At 41.5% G+C, this 18,606-nt stretch overlaps 1 protein-coding gene across 1 annotated transcript; it reads right to left on the bottom strand.

The window, feature by feature from the left end:
• Positions 1-16: 16 nt before the first annotated feature.
• On the bottom strand, positions 17-17,062 carry LOC109631746 (trafficking kinesin-binding protein 1-like). Its single transcript, XM_020090681.2, has 19 exons — positions 16,743-17,062; positions 14,243-14,512; positions 13,481-13,675; positions 9,654-9,730; positions 8,407-8,523; positions 8,154-8,251; positions 7,572-7,677; positions 7,389-7,467; positions 7,146-7,276; positions 6,989-7,063; positions 6,700-6,837; positions 6,545-6,621; positions 5,628-5,876; positions 5,173-5,453; positions 3,430-3,548; positions 2,797-3,004; positions 2,586-2,691; positions 2,139-2,264; positions 17-2,023 (listed from the first exon to the last, which is right to left on the bottom strand). Exons 2-19 carry the CDS (start codon positions 14,328-14,330, stop codon positions 1,429-1,431), a joined length of 2,865 nt encoding a protein of 954 aa, XP_019946240.2. The 5' UTR covers positions 14,331-14,512; positions 16,743-17,062; the 3' UTR covers positions 17-1,428.
• Positions 17,063-18,606: the final 1,544 nt, after the last annotated feature.

Genomic DNA, 18,606 nt, shown 5'->3' with positions numbered 1-18,606 from the left:
ATCATGACATTGAATCTTTTGTTTGATGAGTTTTATTTGGAAAATCCCCTGATTACATGCTCACCCCGATACTTACAGCGATGTGTGGTTCATGGTTATGCACTACACACAAGAGTTAGAAGTGTGTCATCACTGACAGGTCACTGACAGTGAACAGTATTTATAGTGCGTGTGACAACAGATCTTCTCAACTGAAAAAAATTTACAATTCAGGATTTTTTAAAATAAATTAACACAAGTGCAACAGTGGTAGTGACTGATACTTAACACCCTTAATCCAACACATGAATAACATCCAAAACTGATGGTGGAGGTAATATATCGCTTCATTTTACCTGGAAAACTTAAGGAAAACGTCCGACCACTATGGCTGAACAACCACAATCACTTCCCGTGTCTGTCTTCATCCTCTCGCTGAGCTGCAGCTTCAGTGTATTGATTCGTCTGATCGAGTGGAAGCATCATCAACTTCCTGGTCTAATGGCCAATTAGGAAACTGAATCTAAGTATCTTTTAATATAGACATTAAAACTATTCAATGATTTGTTGAAAGTGACATGTTGGGCCCAAATTGGATCAGGGGATATTTAGGGTGAGAGGGGGAGAGTGAGTGGTAGTATAACATGTCATCATGTATTTGGAGTCGATTTTCAATTCTTTATAAAATGTCAATTTAGATCCAGTAAGATTGAGGGAGAATGAATTTGCATGATTTAGTGCTACAGTGATGAAAAATAGCCAACTAGTGCCATGGCAGATTGAAGAGTGCACCTGTGTATATCTGAGCGTGTGTGGGATTTTATGGATGTAATTCAGAATAAGGCGAGAGTGGGAGTACTACATCTAGCCAGCAGAGTCAGTCTCCGAAGCAGGGGGGTGTGAGCGGATAGCAGTGGGAGATATTTGCAGCTTTGACTGCACAGTTTTTGGATTTATCTGTCTGGGTCAGTTCACCCAGTTACATAAAATAAAATTACATAAAGCAGGTTTTAAGTGCCCGGAGTTTAAATATCTGTCCAACGGAAGAACAGAGTGAGCTTTTAGTTTGAGCTTTTAGCTAAATACTAATGTCCAAAATTTACAAAAAGTTAACGCAATCCTTTTTGCATATTTGTATTTCAAAATCTGTGCAAATAAAAACAAAATTATCAGAATGGCTATGTAGTTAAAGTGTTCAATAAGAATATACAGGATATATGCGTTTCGTATTTTGGGTGAACTAACCCTTTAAGTTACTTTGCTCTCAATTGAAGCAGGTGCAACCATCTAAAGGTGTTACAAAGTTGATTGTGTCAGTGTGTAGCCACAGTAGTGATGAGTCAGTAGTACCATGTCATTGTCGTACAGTATGTCAGTCAGTGTTTGGGCTCCAGGTGACTGCTCAACAGTCAGTCCTCGGCCCCGACTGGCTCTGGCCTGGCTCCCTGACTACTCTGGGGGCCCTGGGGCTTTCATGGCCATGCTGGCACCAACCACAGCTGGATAACTCCTGTTCCTTCTTATTCCATCAGGCCCGAAAGGGGAGCCGGATCTGCGAAGCCCACCCAGAGGCCCCAGCATGGGGCTTGGACTCATTGCTCTGCCCCCTTGAGCTCCGGCCACACCCAACCGTTTCACCTTATCCAGCAGGTTGAGGTTGTGGACGGTCACGCTAACGTCCGTTTGGCTTTCGCAGTCCCGCCCTCTCTGCCTACCCCTCATCCCCCCAGTCACTTCCTTCAGGATGGAGCGGGCTGGTTTAGAGGCCAGGAAGTTGTCATAAGAAGGGCTCTTGAAGTCGAACCCTGCAGACGTCAGCACGGCTGAAGCTCCAGGTCCAGTGGGAGAGTTGGGAGGGGTGGAGGGGCGCAGAGGGTCAGGGTTGGGTGCTCGGTTAGGAGCGATGGAAGTGCTGAATAAGACTCCTCCGCTGCTCTGACCGTGCTCCAGGCCCTGGCTCTGGTGATACATTGCTGCTGAGATCCCTCTCTCCTGGAGAAGGCGCACTAACCCCAGAGAGGTGCTGGTGGTGCGTGTGGCATCTCTGCATCAACATGAGAAAGGGAGGTTAACATTATACCGACTGGTACCACTGCAAAATAAAGCTTATCGAAAACAAATTAGGCATCAAAAGTTGATCATTGTCACAAAATCCTTGCCTGAGGTTGGTTGAAGATTCGGACGGCCTGAGACCGAGCCTGCGGGGCGTGCATGGTGTCACAGCAGGAGTCCCCAACAGAGTGCTGGTCATCACACAGGAGGACGATGCTGGGACTGGGTTCAGACTGAAAATCAATCAATTATCAAACAAGAAGAAACAAGAGGGATCATTAGAAACATTAAAATGGACGATTAAACTTACTTATTGAAACAACCTTAATGCTAACGTATCATAGAAATGAATGGGTGCTATGATGTTATTATGAACCATAAGAACCTGCATGTATCATAAACTTTCTATTTCTAAGTTATTAAGTATTTTAAATCATCGCTCTTCAAGCCAGAGGAACGTGTGCATCCTTAGAATACTTTGCTGATAAAAACACATGATTTCATAAGGACTTTTGTATTAAATCATCTATTTCAATATGTAGTTATAAATGTACCTTGGTGTGACCCTTGTCTGCTCATCGGTCGGGTGAAGAATCCGACAGGTTGTGAAGGTGTAGGTTGAGCTGGTGTGGGCCATGCATTTACCTGGGTAGTACGCAGCTGAACGTCGCACAAACACAGACAATTACAATAATTTCCAAGCACAATGATACATCACAGGTTCAACAATGTGAACGTTTACATGAATGCATTGTATGTCCTCACCCAGGGCGTCAGTGTTGCTGAGATGTGGCGATGGGGACGGTGGGGAAGGGGAGAGTGGAGCGAGGCTGTGTGGAGGCTGCCCGAGGTTGGTGTCGCTGGTGCCAGAGGTGGAGGGCACAGCTGGAGAGGCTGAGGCAGAGGACGTGGGCAGATTCTGGAAGTACTGATCACTTGGTTCATCCTCTTCAAAGCCACCCCATGGATATACCTGAGGACACATGCAAGTTTGACTAATTTCATTATTACTATTATTAATATTTTATTATATACAGTAATCAGAAAGATTTCTGTATAAGATTTCTGTCCCAAAATATCTAAATAAAGTTTGTAAGCACTTTTAACCTCCTTGTCTGATGGCTACTTAGGAAACTACATCTCAATTTGGTCTGTATTATCTTTATTTTATTCATATTGTTCCCAATTTTATTTGTGCAATAAAAAGGTTGTTACCACAATTACTAATTAGATTCTCACCTATGGTAATATGTATATATATACAATAATGAATATGATATAATGTATTATATACGTGACAAACACAACACAATAGTGTATATTTCATAAACATACAAAGATGCACTTGCTGGACATAAGCATATTATGACCATGGACTACACACACACACACACACACCTGCTCCAGCTCTAGCTCGAGGGGTCTGTAACCCTTGGGTACGACTCCCGGCCTGGCGTCCAGAATCACACCGAGGTGAGGCTGTGCTAACTGCTGCCAGTGGTGCAGGGTGGCAGAGCCTAGAGGACAGAAATGAATTTATCTGCAATGTAGACAACTGCTTTATTTTTATCTCCAAAATAAACACTTGGATAAATATCTTATAGGACAATAATTGTAAATGGTTGTTTTACTGTCAGCAGATTGATAAGTAGTTTAACTAAAAAACTTTAAAGTATTGCCCAATAACATCCAGCTGTGTCCTGTAGTTTTAGTTAACAGATGATCAATTATTAGACTTGGAATTTGAATCATCTTAAGTTATTTATCAATTATAAAAAATTGGTTGAGTGATTTTGGCACAGGGACAAATTGACAGCTATTATAAATAATTTAAATAAAGTACATATCATGTATCATAGACAGGTACTGACACTATGCATTTAACTACTTGTTATTGTCTTATATAGTAAAATATCCATAACAAATAACAAGCACAGAGGAATATAACAGCATAAGCTTCATCTGGCTGAAGTGGAGGACAAACAAAGATGGGAGCACTGCAGAGACACCAACAGATGATGACGAGTGGAGGAATAAGGTGAAAATGAAATGAAATGGAGGAGCGGTTAGAATGAGAAAAAAAGGGTTTTATTAGTTAGTCGCATAAGTTTGGAACAGAGCTGATCGCAACAAAGAAAAAAATCATCATACAGAAAAACAAAGGGAGTCATAAATGAACAAATAAACAATAAAGCAACACATAAAGAAAGAATAATAAAATGAGAAATAAACATATGTATGTTTACAATGGCAACAGCAGGGTTTCTATATATATGTATGTATATGTAGCATCATGATGAAGTTTGATTGGCAATGTGTGTTCAAATAAAAGTATACATTATTACCAGAAGAGGGCAGCACAGGCCAGCAGCAGCCAACTCAACACTGGATCACACAGGGGAACATTATAACACGGCTCTGACCCCATCCAGTGATGTCACATCAGGTCACAGTCATATAAACACTTCATGGATGGATATCACTTTATTCTATAGCTACATGTGTTTTTACTGAGCTCTGTACAGTCTATGGCTCTGATCAATCTATAGCTCATCTCGTTTTTATCCTTCAGCCATTTAAGTTTTTAATCTCACTGTATTTTACCTCCAGCTGCTGTTGTTTATTCTGAAGACCTTTGCTCTTGTTTTTGCTATTTGGCAAATTTGACTGTTTCTTTTTTGTGTTTTCTTGGGATGTTTTGTGTATTTTCTGTACTTGGTTATATTGTTTTATTGTTCCTCATTGTTCCCCCCCCGTGTGTCTACAGCCACCCTCTGGGCTGTGTGTCTTTGTAGTAGCTGTGTGGAGATGCGAAGCTGCCTGACTTGTGATGGTGCATCAGAGACCAGAAAGAGTTAAAGAGCATGAGCGACAGAGGCCTCTCCTTCCTCTCCCTTGCTCCCTTCATCTTCCTGCTCCCGGCCCACCTCCTTCCCCTCTCCCTCTCCATCCCAGCTCCTGTCTTCCTCGCCCACCCCCATCCTTTGTCCTTCTCCCCCTCGAGCGTCTGCCCGTGGCGGCTGTCCCTTCTACTCTCCCTCTCCGTTCCCCAGCCTCTCTTGCTCCCTTTCTTTACCCCCACTCCCCTGTGCAGTTCCTCCCACTTCCTCCCCACCTTTCCACGCTCCCTCTCTCCCTCACCTTCAAGTGGCTTGACGATCTGGAGTTTGTCTGGGAGGTAGGGCCCTCTTGTGGCCCACAGGTGAAGGTTCCCAAGGGACATGATGCTCTCAGAGGGTGTCAACCCGCTCTCCTGGCCCAGAACATCGTGCAGCCCTCCGTGTTCGCCCCGCCTTTGCACCCTCTCCTCTTCAAAGAAGCGCCTCTCGCTCAGGTTATTTTGTCGACGCAGAGACAGGCGGCGCAGGGCCAGCCTCAGGTCCTCAGCACCGCTCACCTTCTTCTCTCGGGCCCCTGTGCTGCTGTCAGAGCAGGAATGAAACAGACAATAAGGGGTACGAATATTTTTTCAATCTTGAGATCATCATCATATCAGTCAATTTAAATAGTAACTTCTCCGCCCCCTGATTCCTGCAGAAATGTAAACATCAGCTTCCTCTCTCACTTCTAAATCGATAAAGTTCTCTTCTTCTCACCCATCCTGATTAGATGCCGTCTCCATCAGGATGCTCTGTGCGCGGTTGTCAAGGGCAACACTGTCTCCGCTGATGTCAACCCCATATATGGTGGAGTGGGGTGTGGAGAGGCCGCTGGACTGAGGTGACGTCCGTGCTGACAGAGACTGGTTGGAGCCCGGGATGTTGCCGCTGGTCGGAGTCAGTGAACGCTGACGCACAGTCTGGTTGACGTTCTTGACCGTCTCAAAGACGCGCTTGCGATGGATTCTACAAACAATCGGACACAAGAGCTTATTTGTCTTTTATCTCTATGCAACTTTTACCATTATACACAGGACAGATCTGCTTTTTAGGATAGAGTTAAACCTCAATGAATCAAAGAACCACAAGCATTAGGCAACCAACATCTAAACTACACATCACAGTATCCTATAGCTCTCTGCAGCATCTAGTGCATGAGCTACCTTACTGACCTTTAAGATTAGGAGTTGAGGCCATAATTTGTCATAGATTAATAAAAACATATGACAAAACACATATATGACGATTTCAAATGTTTTCTTTGCATAGCTGGGCGGTTTTGCTAATTTTTTAAAAAGGGATGCCAACCTACACAGTTGTTTTAATCCAGAACTGAAACTGTTATCCAATTAATTCTTTTTGCATTTACTTTTTTGAAACTTGTTCCCTCACATATTAAAAATGCAAATTTTACCTTACTTTAGTCTAAACCAGAGTATCATCAGTGTGTCCAAGTATGTTATAGTTTCACCAGTGTCTGTTTGTCTGGTGGTTAATTTGTCAGCAGGATTATAAAAAACTTCTGAATCAATTTCCACCAAACCTCTCTTCTAGTTATTATCTGTTTATGTTCTTTTTTTAATTCTGTGAAAAAGCAACAAGTAAATAATATTGTTGTTGTTTTTGATCCATACTTCAGTTCTTCACACTCAGGGTCCTCCAGACTCATCTCCTTCCTCATCGTTCCCTCAATCTCAGCAGCCAGAGAATCCTGCAACACAAAAACTCATGAAGAAATGGAAGATGGTCATGTAAACAAACCCAAACACACACACACACAGTCCCTCACCATCGGGTACAGTCCCAGCGTGTTGTAGCGTCGAGGGGTTCCTGCTGTGTAGGTCCTGTTCCGCAGGTTCTTCAGCTCCTCCTGAGCTTCATGCAGCATCTCAATACACTCGGAGTACTTCTCCTCCAACTCCTGCAGCTGTTGCGTCGTAGGTTTGGTATTAACATCAAACAGTCGTCATGGCAACATTGAGACAAATACGGTGTTTACAGTGAAGTCACGTTATTCTGAAAACAGTTTGGCAAGAAAAGAGAATGTGATCATAACAGAGCAGTGAAGTTGAAGTTACCTCCGCTGTCAGCTGCCGTTGAGCATCTTTAGCTGCCAACAGGTGTTGGGAGAGCTCCTCATTCTCCACTGCATACTAAACACACGTGTGCAGGTTTGAATAAGTAAAACCACCAGAGCATAATAATAGTCACATTTGTGTCTGTATGGATACTCACAGATTTGGCTTTCTTTTGCAGATCCACTATGTGAGAGAGGAGGTGTGTGATCTCCTCCTGCTGTCTGGAGGCGTCCTCGGTCTTACGAGCCAGTTCCTCCGCGATGGCAGAGATCTGGAGACTGGACAACCCTGAAAGGACAGAGGGAGCGAGAGATTCTTGTGACTCTGAGAGGGAACGAATATCCCACTGTGGAAAGAATATGCATGAAAGCAGTGTAAAGGAGATAGACACAAAACCTACTGAGTTCTTTCACACAGTCATTAACGAGCTGCTGCTCCTTTTCTTCATAGGTTTCAGTCTCTGACTTCAGATGGTGGGCCTACAGGCAAACATCTAGTTTTACAATACACTCCAAGCAATGTCCGATTGTCTTACAATGTGTGTGTGTGTGTGTGCTGCTGTTATCAGTGTGTGGAGATAAACCTCTGAGCGGAGCGACAGGTTTTCTTCTTCCAGGTCTTTAAGCTTCCTCTGCAGTGTGTCGCTCACAAAGCCTCCTGAAGCTGCCCCCACTTTACTCTTCTTACCCCTTCAGATAAAGAGAGAGAAGAAGACTAAGACTCACAGAAGGTCAGTGTATATGTATTTAGTTTTAACCTGGTTTGTGTTAAGCACATTAATTGTTTGAATGTTTCGCATCCAAAAACCTGTGATTAAATTTACATGTGGCTGTGGCTGTTGCATATTTTAACCATGGATTATTTGCTTTTATCAGATGTAGTCAGTCATGTTTTAATTGTGGGTTTGTTGTACATGGGATTTTATGTATAATGCACATGAATTATCCATAGATATTTGTGATTACATGAAGCATTTGTTTATTTCAGGTTGCCTTGTAAAAACTGGATCATTTTAAAGTATTTGGTCTGTTGATTAATGAGCATTGTCCTTTTTATATATTCTATATATAATATGTAAAGAAAAAAAGATTGAAAAAACAAACACATCATCTTTTTACAGATGGAAGGAGGGACGTTAGTGAACAAAGAAAGGAAGGATGCTAACGGGGAGCCGCTGGACTCATCCTCGCTCTCTTCAGCTGCGTTGGTGTAAAACTGCAGCAGCTCGTCCTTCAGGTTCAACTCATGGTGCAGCTGGGCCACCTGGAAGAGGTCACATCATAACTTCACAACTCCTGTATGTGTGTATTAAAATGTATGTATGTATGAAAGTATCTGATGTAGGATCTGCTTCACAACAATGAATCTAATGTCATAATCCAGAGTGTGTGTGTGTGTGTCTGTGTGTGTGTACAGACCTCCTCTGTGATGTGTCCCACTTGTATCTCTAGATAGTCATTCTGCTCAGTCAGAGTTCGGTTCTTCTTAAGAAGCGACTGGCCGATCCTTGCAGCCAACTCCAAGTCTCTTTCTTTCTGTCGGTTGGAAAGTACGAAGACAACAGAGGAGGTGATGTAGCGTTGACAAAAGACAAAATTACAAAAAAGAAACTGGTACATGGCCAGGTTGGTAGAAACGTCAGAGACGTCCCCAGAGATAATCATCAGCTCCTCCAAAAATCTCTTCCAATTTAAAACCATGTTTATTAAGTTACATAAATGATATTTTCCATGGAGTGTACAATAGGTGCTCCACAAGGGTCAGTGTTAGGTCCTCTATTATTGACCCTGTAAAACCATTGAAAAACCTTCTAATGGTGAAGGGATTGACAGCCACTGATAAAATATCTTGGCCTGGTACTAAGGTATTAAGAGGCATATTGTAAAAAATGGTTAACCATGAATTTTAGATATATGAGAGACTATAACTCTTATCGTTGCATTATTTTGTCTGTTGACACATTACATGATGAAATAGCCATTAAATCTCCTTGAATCTGAACTCTAGTAGTGTACTGGAGACAGAAAGAGAAAATTTGAAACGGCTGTGCCTTGACTCCACTACATGATTTTGTGTTGGATCGCACAGCCAGTTAAACTTCTGTTCTCAAGATCCTCCAGAAAACCCTGCACCAAACAGCACCCTTTCACCACACTGCATTTGGGCAATCGGCTTTATCTGTGACAGCCACAAATCAATGCAACATCGTGACTGGTGACGTGAGGGGCAGCAAACAAACATATGAACCAACAACGTGCTCAGCTCTGCACCCTCTGACTTTTATATTCTATGTTATGGCCTTCAAGACTCATCTTTACTTGACAAACATACATTTGTCATGTGCAGCATTTGCATAATCTTGTGTGTTGTTTCTACTCTGACTGCAGCCTTGTTGCTCTCTGGTATCATCAGGTATTCTGGTACAGTTCATCACATGGTGACATTTATGTTTGAGCTGAACACTGTCCCTTTTAAATACATAAATAAATAAAGTGCAGGAGTGCACATTTAGCTTCAGGGATGGGTTGGGACTCATTGAATGAAGGTTCTTAATATATCGATACATTTAACTTTTATTATATTGCTATTGATGAAAATCACATTGCAACAATGACTGTATTTGTTTTATCGCTCAGCCTGACATGACCATCAAAGCCCAGCTCACCTCCTCCAACAGACGTGTGACAGCATCGATGTCATTGTACGTCTTTGTCATCTGGCCCACTCTGTCTGCACATAGCACTGTGGAAACACAAAACACACAAACAGCGTGAGGAGAAGGCAAGGAGAAGGAGAATGACACACACTGTATGTATGACCACAATATGTAACACGGAGCGTTTACAGAGTCATCCTCTCCGAGGTGACGGATGGGCCATGTTGAGATGACGAAGCAGGGCAGCAGTTAAAGGGGGAGGGGTTGTTTTCCATGGTGCACAACAATTGGCTGTGTTGCCCTGAGGTGACAGCTGTTATCGATTTACAGTGTGAATCGATAACATGCTGTACAAAGTTATTGAGTGCGTTATGGTAAACCTCTGTAATCCTGTTAGTATTCCAAAAAACACAGAACCACTGAACTGTTGCTTTATTTAAATGAGCTGAATTTAAGTTATGATCCACTCAGGTTTACACAGACACAGCATGAGTGTGTGTGTGTGTGTGTGTGTGTGTGTGTGTGTGTGTGTGTGTGTGTGTGCATGAACCTAATTATCAATAAGCTTCAGGAAAATCCTCTTATTGAGGACATTACAATAGGATATGCTACAATAATCAGATCTTAGTATTCCACTATCAAACTGATGATATATTGAATCATATTAAACGTGTCTTTCTTCTCTGTGTTCATGACATGCACTTTACCTGTCTTTTCCTCCTTACAGTACCAGTCATCCCCCGCTAATCCCTCCATCCTTCCCTCGCTGTCCATCTCTTCCCTTGGCTTTATGATGATCAACAAGCAGAAATGACAACCGTTCCAAATACAAATCCATTCACTGTCTCTCTCTCTCTGTTCTACTACTGTTAAGCTACTGTACAATATAACAGAGCCTGAATTACTCTCCACCCACACAGACGCCCCTGTGAGAGAGTGCAAGGGAGGTGGAGAGATGAGAGGGAGTGCACATCCGTTTTGGAAAGAGCTCTGCAGCAGCTGAGGTGAGGGAGGCGGAGGTAGAAGTTTTGTTTTTTGATCGGCAAGAGAGGTTGATAGATGAAGGAGGAAAGAGCCAATCAGAGAGAGGGATGTGGTGTAGGCTCCTCTCTTAGTCTATAAGTGCTAACATCTCTCACCATTATCATTCCCTCACTTCCTCTGTCCACTGCTCGGTGCAGTCCCACTGCACATGTATCTGCCTCCAGCATCTGTTGCTATGGTTACCCTCATCCACAAAAAGACCCCCTGACACATGCACGGACACACATACACAATATTTCTCTGTAATACACTTCCTTGCTCTACAAATCTGTATAATCCCAACAAATAAACAAACAAATATTTAAAAAAAATTATAACTTAAATTAAATCAATCGGTTAAGAACCTTAAATTCATCACGCTTTTAACAAATTTCACACACTCCTTGATATTGTTCCACTTAATGTGCTTAATCTTTTTTCATCAAGATCCAGGAATTATTTTCTGAGAAATCAGTGAAAATGTCAAAATAAAAATCTCACATCTGCCGCCTGATCAAGATCTGCACCAAAGTTTAATGGGTTCTTTTCTGACCCATCATTCCAACAAGTTTCATGGGAACCCTTCCTATATATTTTGCGTAATCTTACTTAAAAACAAATACGCAAATTAACAAACAAATGGATGAGGTGACAACTTGTGGTGGAAATAACTTAGCAAGGAAATGAAAATGTTTGAAAATGAGATGCATAAAATATGCTCAGAAAAATCTGACTCTACATAAAATCCATCATAGAGAAATGAGTGAAGAAGTAAATACAGCAAACGGTCGATTAAAACCACACAGGAGTCACAACACATGTTGAAAACATCCAGAGAACAGAGACTACAAAAAGAAGTTGGGACGGCACCATCTTGTGGAGGGAGACTGAATTTACAATAATATCAAAACAGGAAAGGACAAACAAGATTGCAGATAAAAGTTAGAAGTGATTAACTCTGTTATATATTAGAAAAAATCAATTTGAACATTATTATTATTCAGTAAGAGTGTTTTATCTGTAACAGGCTGGTTTTTATTAGACAAAACATTACTTATGTTCTTGAGCTAATGGTTTTTATGTTTTCAAATAACTGTCATCAGATCGTTTAAAGCTCTATTTAATAAACAAACAGAAGAAGAATCGATATTAACTGCAAACTCTCTTAACTGTTTATATGAGAAAGTCTCTGCAGACAGTTCATCTTCTTCTCTCTGAGCCAGTGCATTAGTGGTGATATGGCAGGAGGAACAAACATGGCCTTAATCCACAGATAATGTATTGATCTTCCCGGGCCAGTGAGTGCAATCATGATTTGTTTTGATGTTGACTTGAGATATACAGTCTGGATCATTTGTGGGTTAGAAATAAAATATTCTAGCAGGTTCTGAGTCACTCTGGGGCATTAGACCAAAGAAATATCTTGGAGTATTAAACATTATCGACATAACAGAGAATTGTTATAAAATTAGCATTTAAACATTGAATCTAATACAATTGTTGTAGCTTTTAAAACCTTGATACAGAAATGGTTCATCAAACAAAAAATAGTAATTACCCCCGCCAAGGAGGTGTTGTGTTCATCAGCGCTTGTTTGTTATTTAGTAGAATGGAAGTATGGAGGTATGCGCTCTCAGAGTGCCATTCTAATTTCTTCTACTGTTTAGACGGTTTATTACAGACACACAAGAATGTAATACTAAAAACATGGACGTCTGGTGTTAACGAATAGAACAAACTGTTACTAGGCAACTCAGTTAAATGAACATGTTAGGTAGAAAGACAAAAATGACAGCAACCACAATGTAGGTTGTGATGGCACAGAAGATGAAGTATAGTATTAATATATAGTACTAAATACAGAATGTGTACATTGTAGTAATATTTAACTCCATTTCTCTTGATTAGAGGAAGACTATAAACTTACTGATTTTAATACTTTCTGTTTGATTGAGGATTTGTATGTTAAATTTAACTTTACAGCTGTCAATTTTGTTTCCTTCCCTTCACCTACGTCCCCCAGATTAAACCGAGGATAACTTGTGCATTCCCTCAACATATGTTTTGCATTATCTTGCAATGGTTTCTTATTCCCATCATGCAACATCTTCATTTCATTATAGGTGCACCGTGCACATCTGTGTCTGTGTCCCAACTGTCCCTGCAGTTGTCTCTAGCGTTCTACTAGAGAGCTCTGGATCTAAACATTTTTTCAATTCAATTATACAACCAGGCCTGTTGAGCATTATCACTATACTTCATACATACTCCTTCATACATATTCATGCATACTTCATGCCCAATTCAAAATCCATTTAATTCCATATAGCAGGGTTGTGCTAGGAGAAGATGATCGGAAATGATCTACAGAAGAAAGACAAGATGAAAACCTTTGGGAGGTAATGCGATATGTATTAGGAGGTCACGCAGAACTATTGGGAGAGAATGCGAAACCTATGATGGGGAAACTTGAAAGTGATCCTCAAAAAGACTCAACTCACTGTGTTGTTTTCAAGATATCCACACACAATACAGCAGATTATCTTTCCGTGAACCTTTTGAAGGATTAAACGTAGCTTGTGCCCAGGTGGGCAAATCCCTCACTTTAAATACCGTGTATTCCTACACCAGCCCCAGAGATTAAAACCAACCTGTTAAATCTCCTGTGTCCCTTCTCATTCATTTTTTTTACTAAAGTCCACTCTCTGAATTTGAAATAACATGACTAAAAAGTTCCTGCAGCTTCCTCAAGAGCACCAGCATCACTGGAGATTGATATATGCTGAATATGTTCACATCGCTTTCAAACTTACAGAAGTATTTGAGGGTCTCTTCGATCTGTTCCGTGGTCAGGTCGAGCCTAGCGTCCGGGGCAACCAGGGGAGTGTGCAGCCAGTCATCGTTGTCGTAGCCGTAGACGGTGTCGGCCCGCAGACGGTACACCGGCAGCTGCTCCTCCAGAAGACTGATGATCTCAAACTCTGGCAGGTCAGTGCTGTTGCACACATCTGAACATCACAGAGAAAAAAGTGAGAATACAGCAGGCTGATAGTGGAACTGATACAATGGAACATCTCTGGATGCGTGGTTACTTGAATACAATCATTCATCGTTCATTTGATATAATCTGACACCACAGTGGGTCTTTGTGGCAGCATCACTACTGCACAGACATGACAGTGTAGATAAAAGTACTAAAAATAGTACTGTTTGTTATTTTTAGAAATAAAAGTGCTAGAAATCACACAAAAATTAAAATATTAAAATTCAGCTCAAACCAAAAAGCTGCTGTATATTTTACCTCCTTGAAAGAACAGTGCATAAACGACCTTATAACATGTATGTAAACAGATACATACATGTGCTCTGAACAATGTAAAGCTATGTTTGGACATTTGTTTGCTTTGAGCTTGATTTAAAAACAATTCTATCATGCAATATTTATTCTAGACTCTGTTCAGGACTTTTAAGACCACTTGTATCATCTATAATACAAACTGAGATCAAAGCTGTGTTGTCCTGCGGTAATTCCTCTTGACCTTCATGCACACACAGACACACACAGACACAAGAACCTGTGATTGTCTCGGCGTCCCTGCAGTCAGGTGGCACTGGGTGTGTGACGATGGGCTCGCTCTCAATCACATACTCCTCCTCGTGCATGTGCCGCTGCTCAGGCTCTGGGTCCGGGTCCGGGTCCAGGTCCGGGGCCGGGGGCAGGGAGGGGGCCGGGGAGGCCAGCTTGGCTCACCTCTCACAGGCGGAGAGAAACAGGGGCCATGGGCCTCAGGAGCTCGCCGCTCCACTGGATCAGCAGGTCAGAGCGACGCAGCAGATACAGACACCTGGGTGAGGAGACGGGTGAGGAAGAGTTACAGAACCATATGTGTATTTGTGCTGATGTAACCCACACTGATTAATGCATCCTTCTCTTTCCCTACAGAGTCTTCAACTTCAAGTGCTGCTGCTGACTCTGCAGCGTGCCGCCTGCCAGTGAGCTGCATTACTCAAAACCCGTCCACTGCAGACACCACTTCTCATCTGTCGGGAAAAGAACGAGAAGGTAGATGAAGGCTAAGAGACTCCTGGTAATAGCATGATATAATGAGACTGTATAACTTAATGGATCAAGGTACGGGAAACCATTTTTCCTTGTTTCCCATCATTGGAGTTCAGACAGCAGGTCAAACTGCTAATGTCTTTTCAAAAGATGTCCAACAAACTTTATAACCATCAACCGCCTCGGCAAACCAAACAAGAAGACCTTCACCAGAGCCTGGGACCTCTGGAGCAGCATTGAGTGGAGTTTGGTCCTGAGTCGTGAACACACCAGTGACTGTCATGACCTTGCAGCGTCCTGCTTTGTTCCTGCAGGGATTTTTGTCTCACTGCAGATCTACTGTCAGTGAACACACCACAGATGTGCACACCTGAGTGTCAGATCAAACAGCGAGCCACGGCTAACAGAATATAAATCAAGGCGGAAGCTAGGCCTGTGTGCACATGCATGAGTGTCTGCTGCATGAATAGGTGCTTGTGCATGAGAAAACAGACATGAGATGAGGGATGAGTGCGTCTGACATAGAATGTCTTTCTACAACTGACAAGCACATGCATGACAAAAGCAATAGATGAAGCTGATGATCATGCACGTGGTCCTGGTGTCTGTGCAGCAGCAGCACCACAACCTTGGGATGTCTTTCTCATTGCAGCAGTTTGAGAGCCGTACTCAAGACCAGTGTTAAATACATGTGGTCATTTCAAGGATTACATCATCTGTGTATAGGTGATAAATTCAGATACACAAGGAAAGTATTCCACATGCAGATTTGGGATTAGATGTGTGTTGACAAACCAGTGCAAGCTCTAACATCACTGCAGATGTGGACAATAAAACAATATGAATAATTATTGCGAGATAATTTTCCTCACTAGCAATATAACAAAAGTTAATGCTGAACTAAAGTGGCAGTAAGTGGTAATAATAACCAGAGTAAGTAATATGGATACTATGAAATAAAGAAAAGTTTAAATCCACATGAGCCAAAATCTCTCAGGGATTAGCCGTAAATAAATAATGTGACATTTATATTAATAATTATCGATACTGACTGATATGAAAATGTTGCCTATAGTAATCTTTACCATAATTAATATAATTAATTTTATAATAATTTTATTTCACACCCATATATACACCCATGAACACCTTACAATATATCATAAATAAACATGTGATTATGTAATATAATATCAAACTTGAACATCTGATTAGGAGACAATCACATACAACATATGTAACTATGTGTATGATTAGTGAGAAAGTAAAACCAAAGTTAAAGGTTCAGTGTGTAAGATTCAGGTGAAAGGGATCTATTGGCAGAAATTGAATACAAAATAATACTAGTGATGTTTTCACTAATGTGTTTCATCTAAATTATAAGAATTGTTGTTTTCTATTCCAGAACGGGCCCTTTATAAAATACTTTATATGTAAAAACTATAATATACTATAATAATATTTACATCAGGAGCAGGTCCTCTCTACGGAGGCCACCTTTTTTTTTTTTTACAGTTGTCCAAATTGGACAAACCAAACCTGAAGACTACCACAGGTTCTCTTTCATGCTTGGAAGAGGAGGGTGAGCTACTGCACCACTAGATGTCACTGAATTCTACACACTGAACCTTTAAACTCAGGTTAAGGGACAGTCTACTAGTAAAACAGTGACTCCCATTGGAGTGAAATGTGTTAGAAAGCAGTGATGAGAGGCCTGACAGCTGAGTGGCTGTGTGATAACATCATGAAATGCTGCTGCTGCTGCTGCTGCTGCTGATGATGATGATGATGATGATGATGACAGTATAGTAGAAGTAGGCCAGGGTTCATTCATCCATGTGGCACAAACAATGTTTGGATTGTGTCCGAGGGCGTGGTTTCATCTGTAGGTTCAGATCTGGGTTTTTCATAAATCGTGTCACATTGGGATCTCACAAACCCTGATCAGCTGACCTCATGATGCATGACATCGCCATCGAAACGGTGGATGCAGACATACAGAGATAAATACTCACACACTGGAGACCGATCCACACAGTGGAGACCAATACCAGCAGGGTGTGAGGTGCGGTTAAGTATCCGGACAGACAGGCAGGATAAACGGGCAGATGATGGTCGTTCCCCTCCAGGATGAGCAGGTAGACACGGGCTCGGTGTGTGTGTGCAGGCCGGGCAGCAGCGCTCACACGCCGGCTGGTTCCTCCTCGCAGCTCCGGATGATCAAGGTCACCTTAGTGTGGTTTCAGTCGCTCCTGACCCGGTCCACTCCTGCCTCCCTGCAGCCATCTCCCCCTGACTCTCTCCTCTGTCTCCCCTCACCACCGTCAAGCTGCAGGAACGGAGGGCAACACGACATCCGGCTGCTGCCTTCACAATAAAATCCCTCTTTGACATTCTTCTCAGACAAAAGAAGTAAATGTGGGAATTTAAAGGTTTGGGCCGTGCAAGATTACAACGTTTCTTTTTTAAAGCGTAGCCACATGGGCCTGAAAATATTTTTATGGAGGATTATCCAGAAAATACAAGACACAAGACTGTTTTAAAGACTTGAACCAAAATGTTTTTTTGATTGATATTGGATTAAACTTTTGATTTTATAGTTTAGTTCATGTCCCCTCTGCTAACAAGGAGAATGCAAGTGGAAATCATAATGCTTTGACTTCAATAACTATATTATTTCAGGAGCAGGCATGTCGTTCATCTTTACAAACAATCCATGGTCATAAATAATAGAATAAGAGCTCAACTCTCTACACACAACAATATATAAAATGTGCAATAATCTCTTTTTTCTTTGTGTATTGCTATGTTTATTTTCTATGGTCACCTCAAAAGTTAATTCTTGTTTTTAGTTTTCAATTGGTTTTATTTTTAAGGAAGCGCTTCATATCTTTCTGTATCCTGGGTAGCTCTCAGTAACTTGACAGATTTTCTGCTCCCTGCTGCCACCCAGACACTCAGACCAGGACCCACCCGATGTGGACCAAGACCATTGACGTCACGAGCACCCACAACAGGAAGGGGTCAGGCGAAGAGGCTTGTGGGCCATGATTTATATTTCCGTTTATATCACATTTTATTTATTTGAAAGGGAAAGAAGAAGCAAACTTGCCTCCAAATCATCCCAAATAAATAATGTATCGTGTCTAATTAGGGCAAAATGTTTCCCCATTAAAGTGAACTTTTACTTTTTGTAATTACATATATATTAATAAAATAAACCGTTTTTTGGCAACATATACATTTTTCCATTTTATGTTAATATACAAACAATTTGATTTTATAGAATGTATAGGACATCTTCTCAGTATTTGAAATCAGACATGTTTCTGATTGCATACTGACCAAACAGAAACCAGACTCCCATGAACCCGCAGTGATTCTCTTGGCTGAAGAGCTGGACTGAAGAGAGAGGAGCCATTGTTCTCCAGAGAATAAATAGACAGGACTCAGTATCTGTCTAACTCCTTTCCTCCACCGCCTAAAAATGTTGTCACCGGCTACATTCAGATTTTCAAAGTGCAAATAAGCCTTAAGAGAGTTCTAACACCAACAATTAAATCAAACACTGCTTTTGTAGAATAAGGTCTGTGACTGTGTTGTCATGGAGAGCTTGAAGTGACCTCATGCTAATTTGGTTTCATTCTTGTGTTTTCTGTTGGTCGTGGTTGTCTATGTATTTATAACCTGTGATCCTGTTATCAAACCAAAATCAGCCCTGTGTTCCAGTGCTTCATGCTACCCAATGCATTACTCTATACATTATTAACATATGTTATAATCACAATAAATTATGTTGGGACCTGGTATCTGTGAGCCATAGTGGGGCCTACATATAGCCAAAAGGCTGACCACATGTCTCTGTTGCTCTGAAGACAT

Source organism: Paralichthys olivaceus, chromosome 20, assembly GCF_024713975.1.
Source record: "Paralichthys olivaceus isolate ysfri-2021 chromosome 20, ASM2471397v2, whole genome shotgun sequence".
NCBI classification, from domain to species: domain Eukaryota; kingdom Metazoa; phylum Chordata; class Actinopteri; order Pleuronectiformes; family Paralichthyidae; genus Paralichthys; species Paralichthys olivaceus.
Note: the sequence above shows the minus strand (reverse complement) of the source record. Positions and strands in the feature narration are given on the sequence as shown.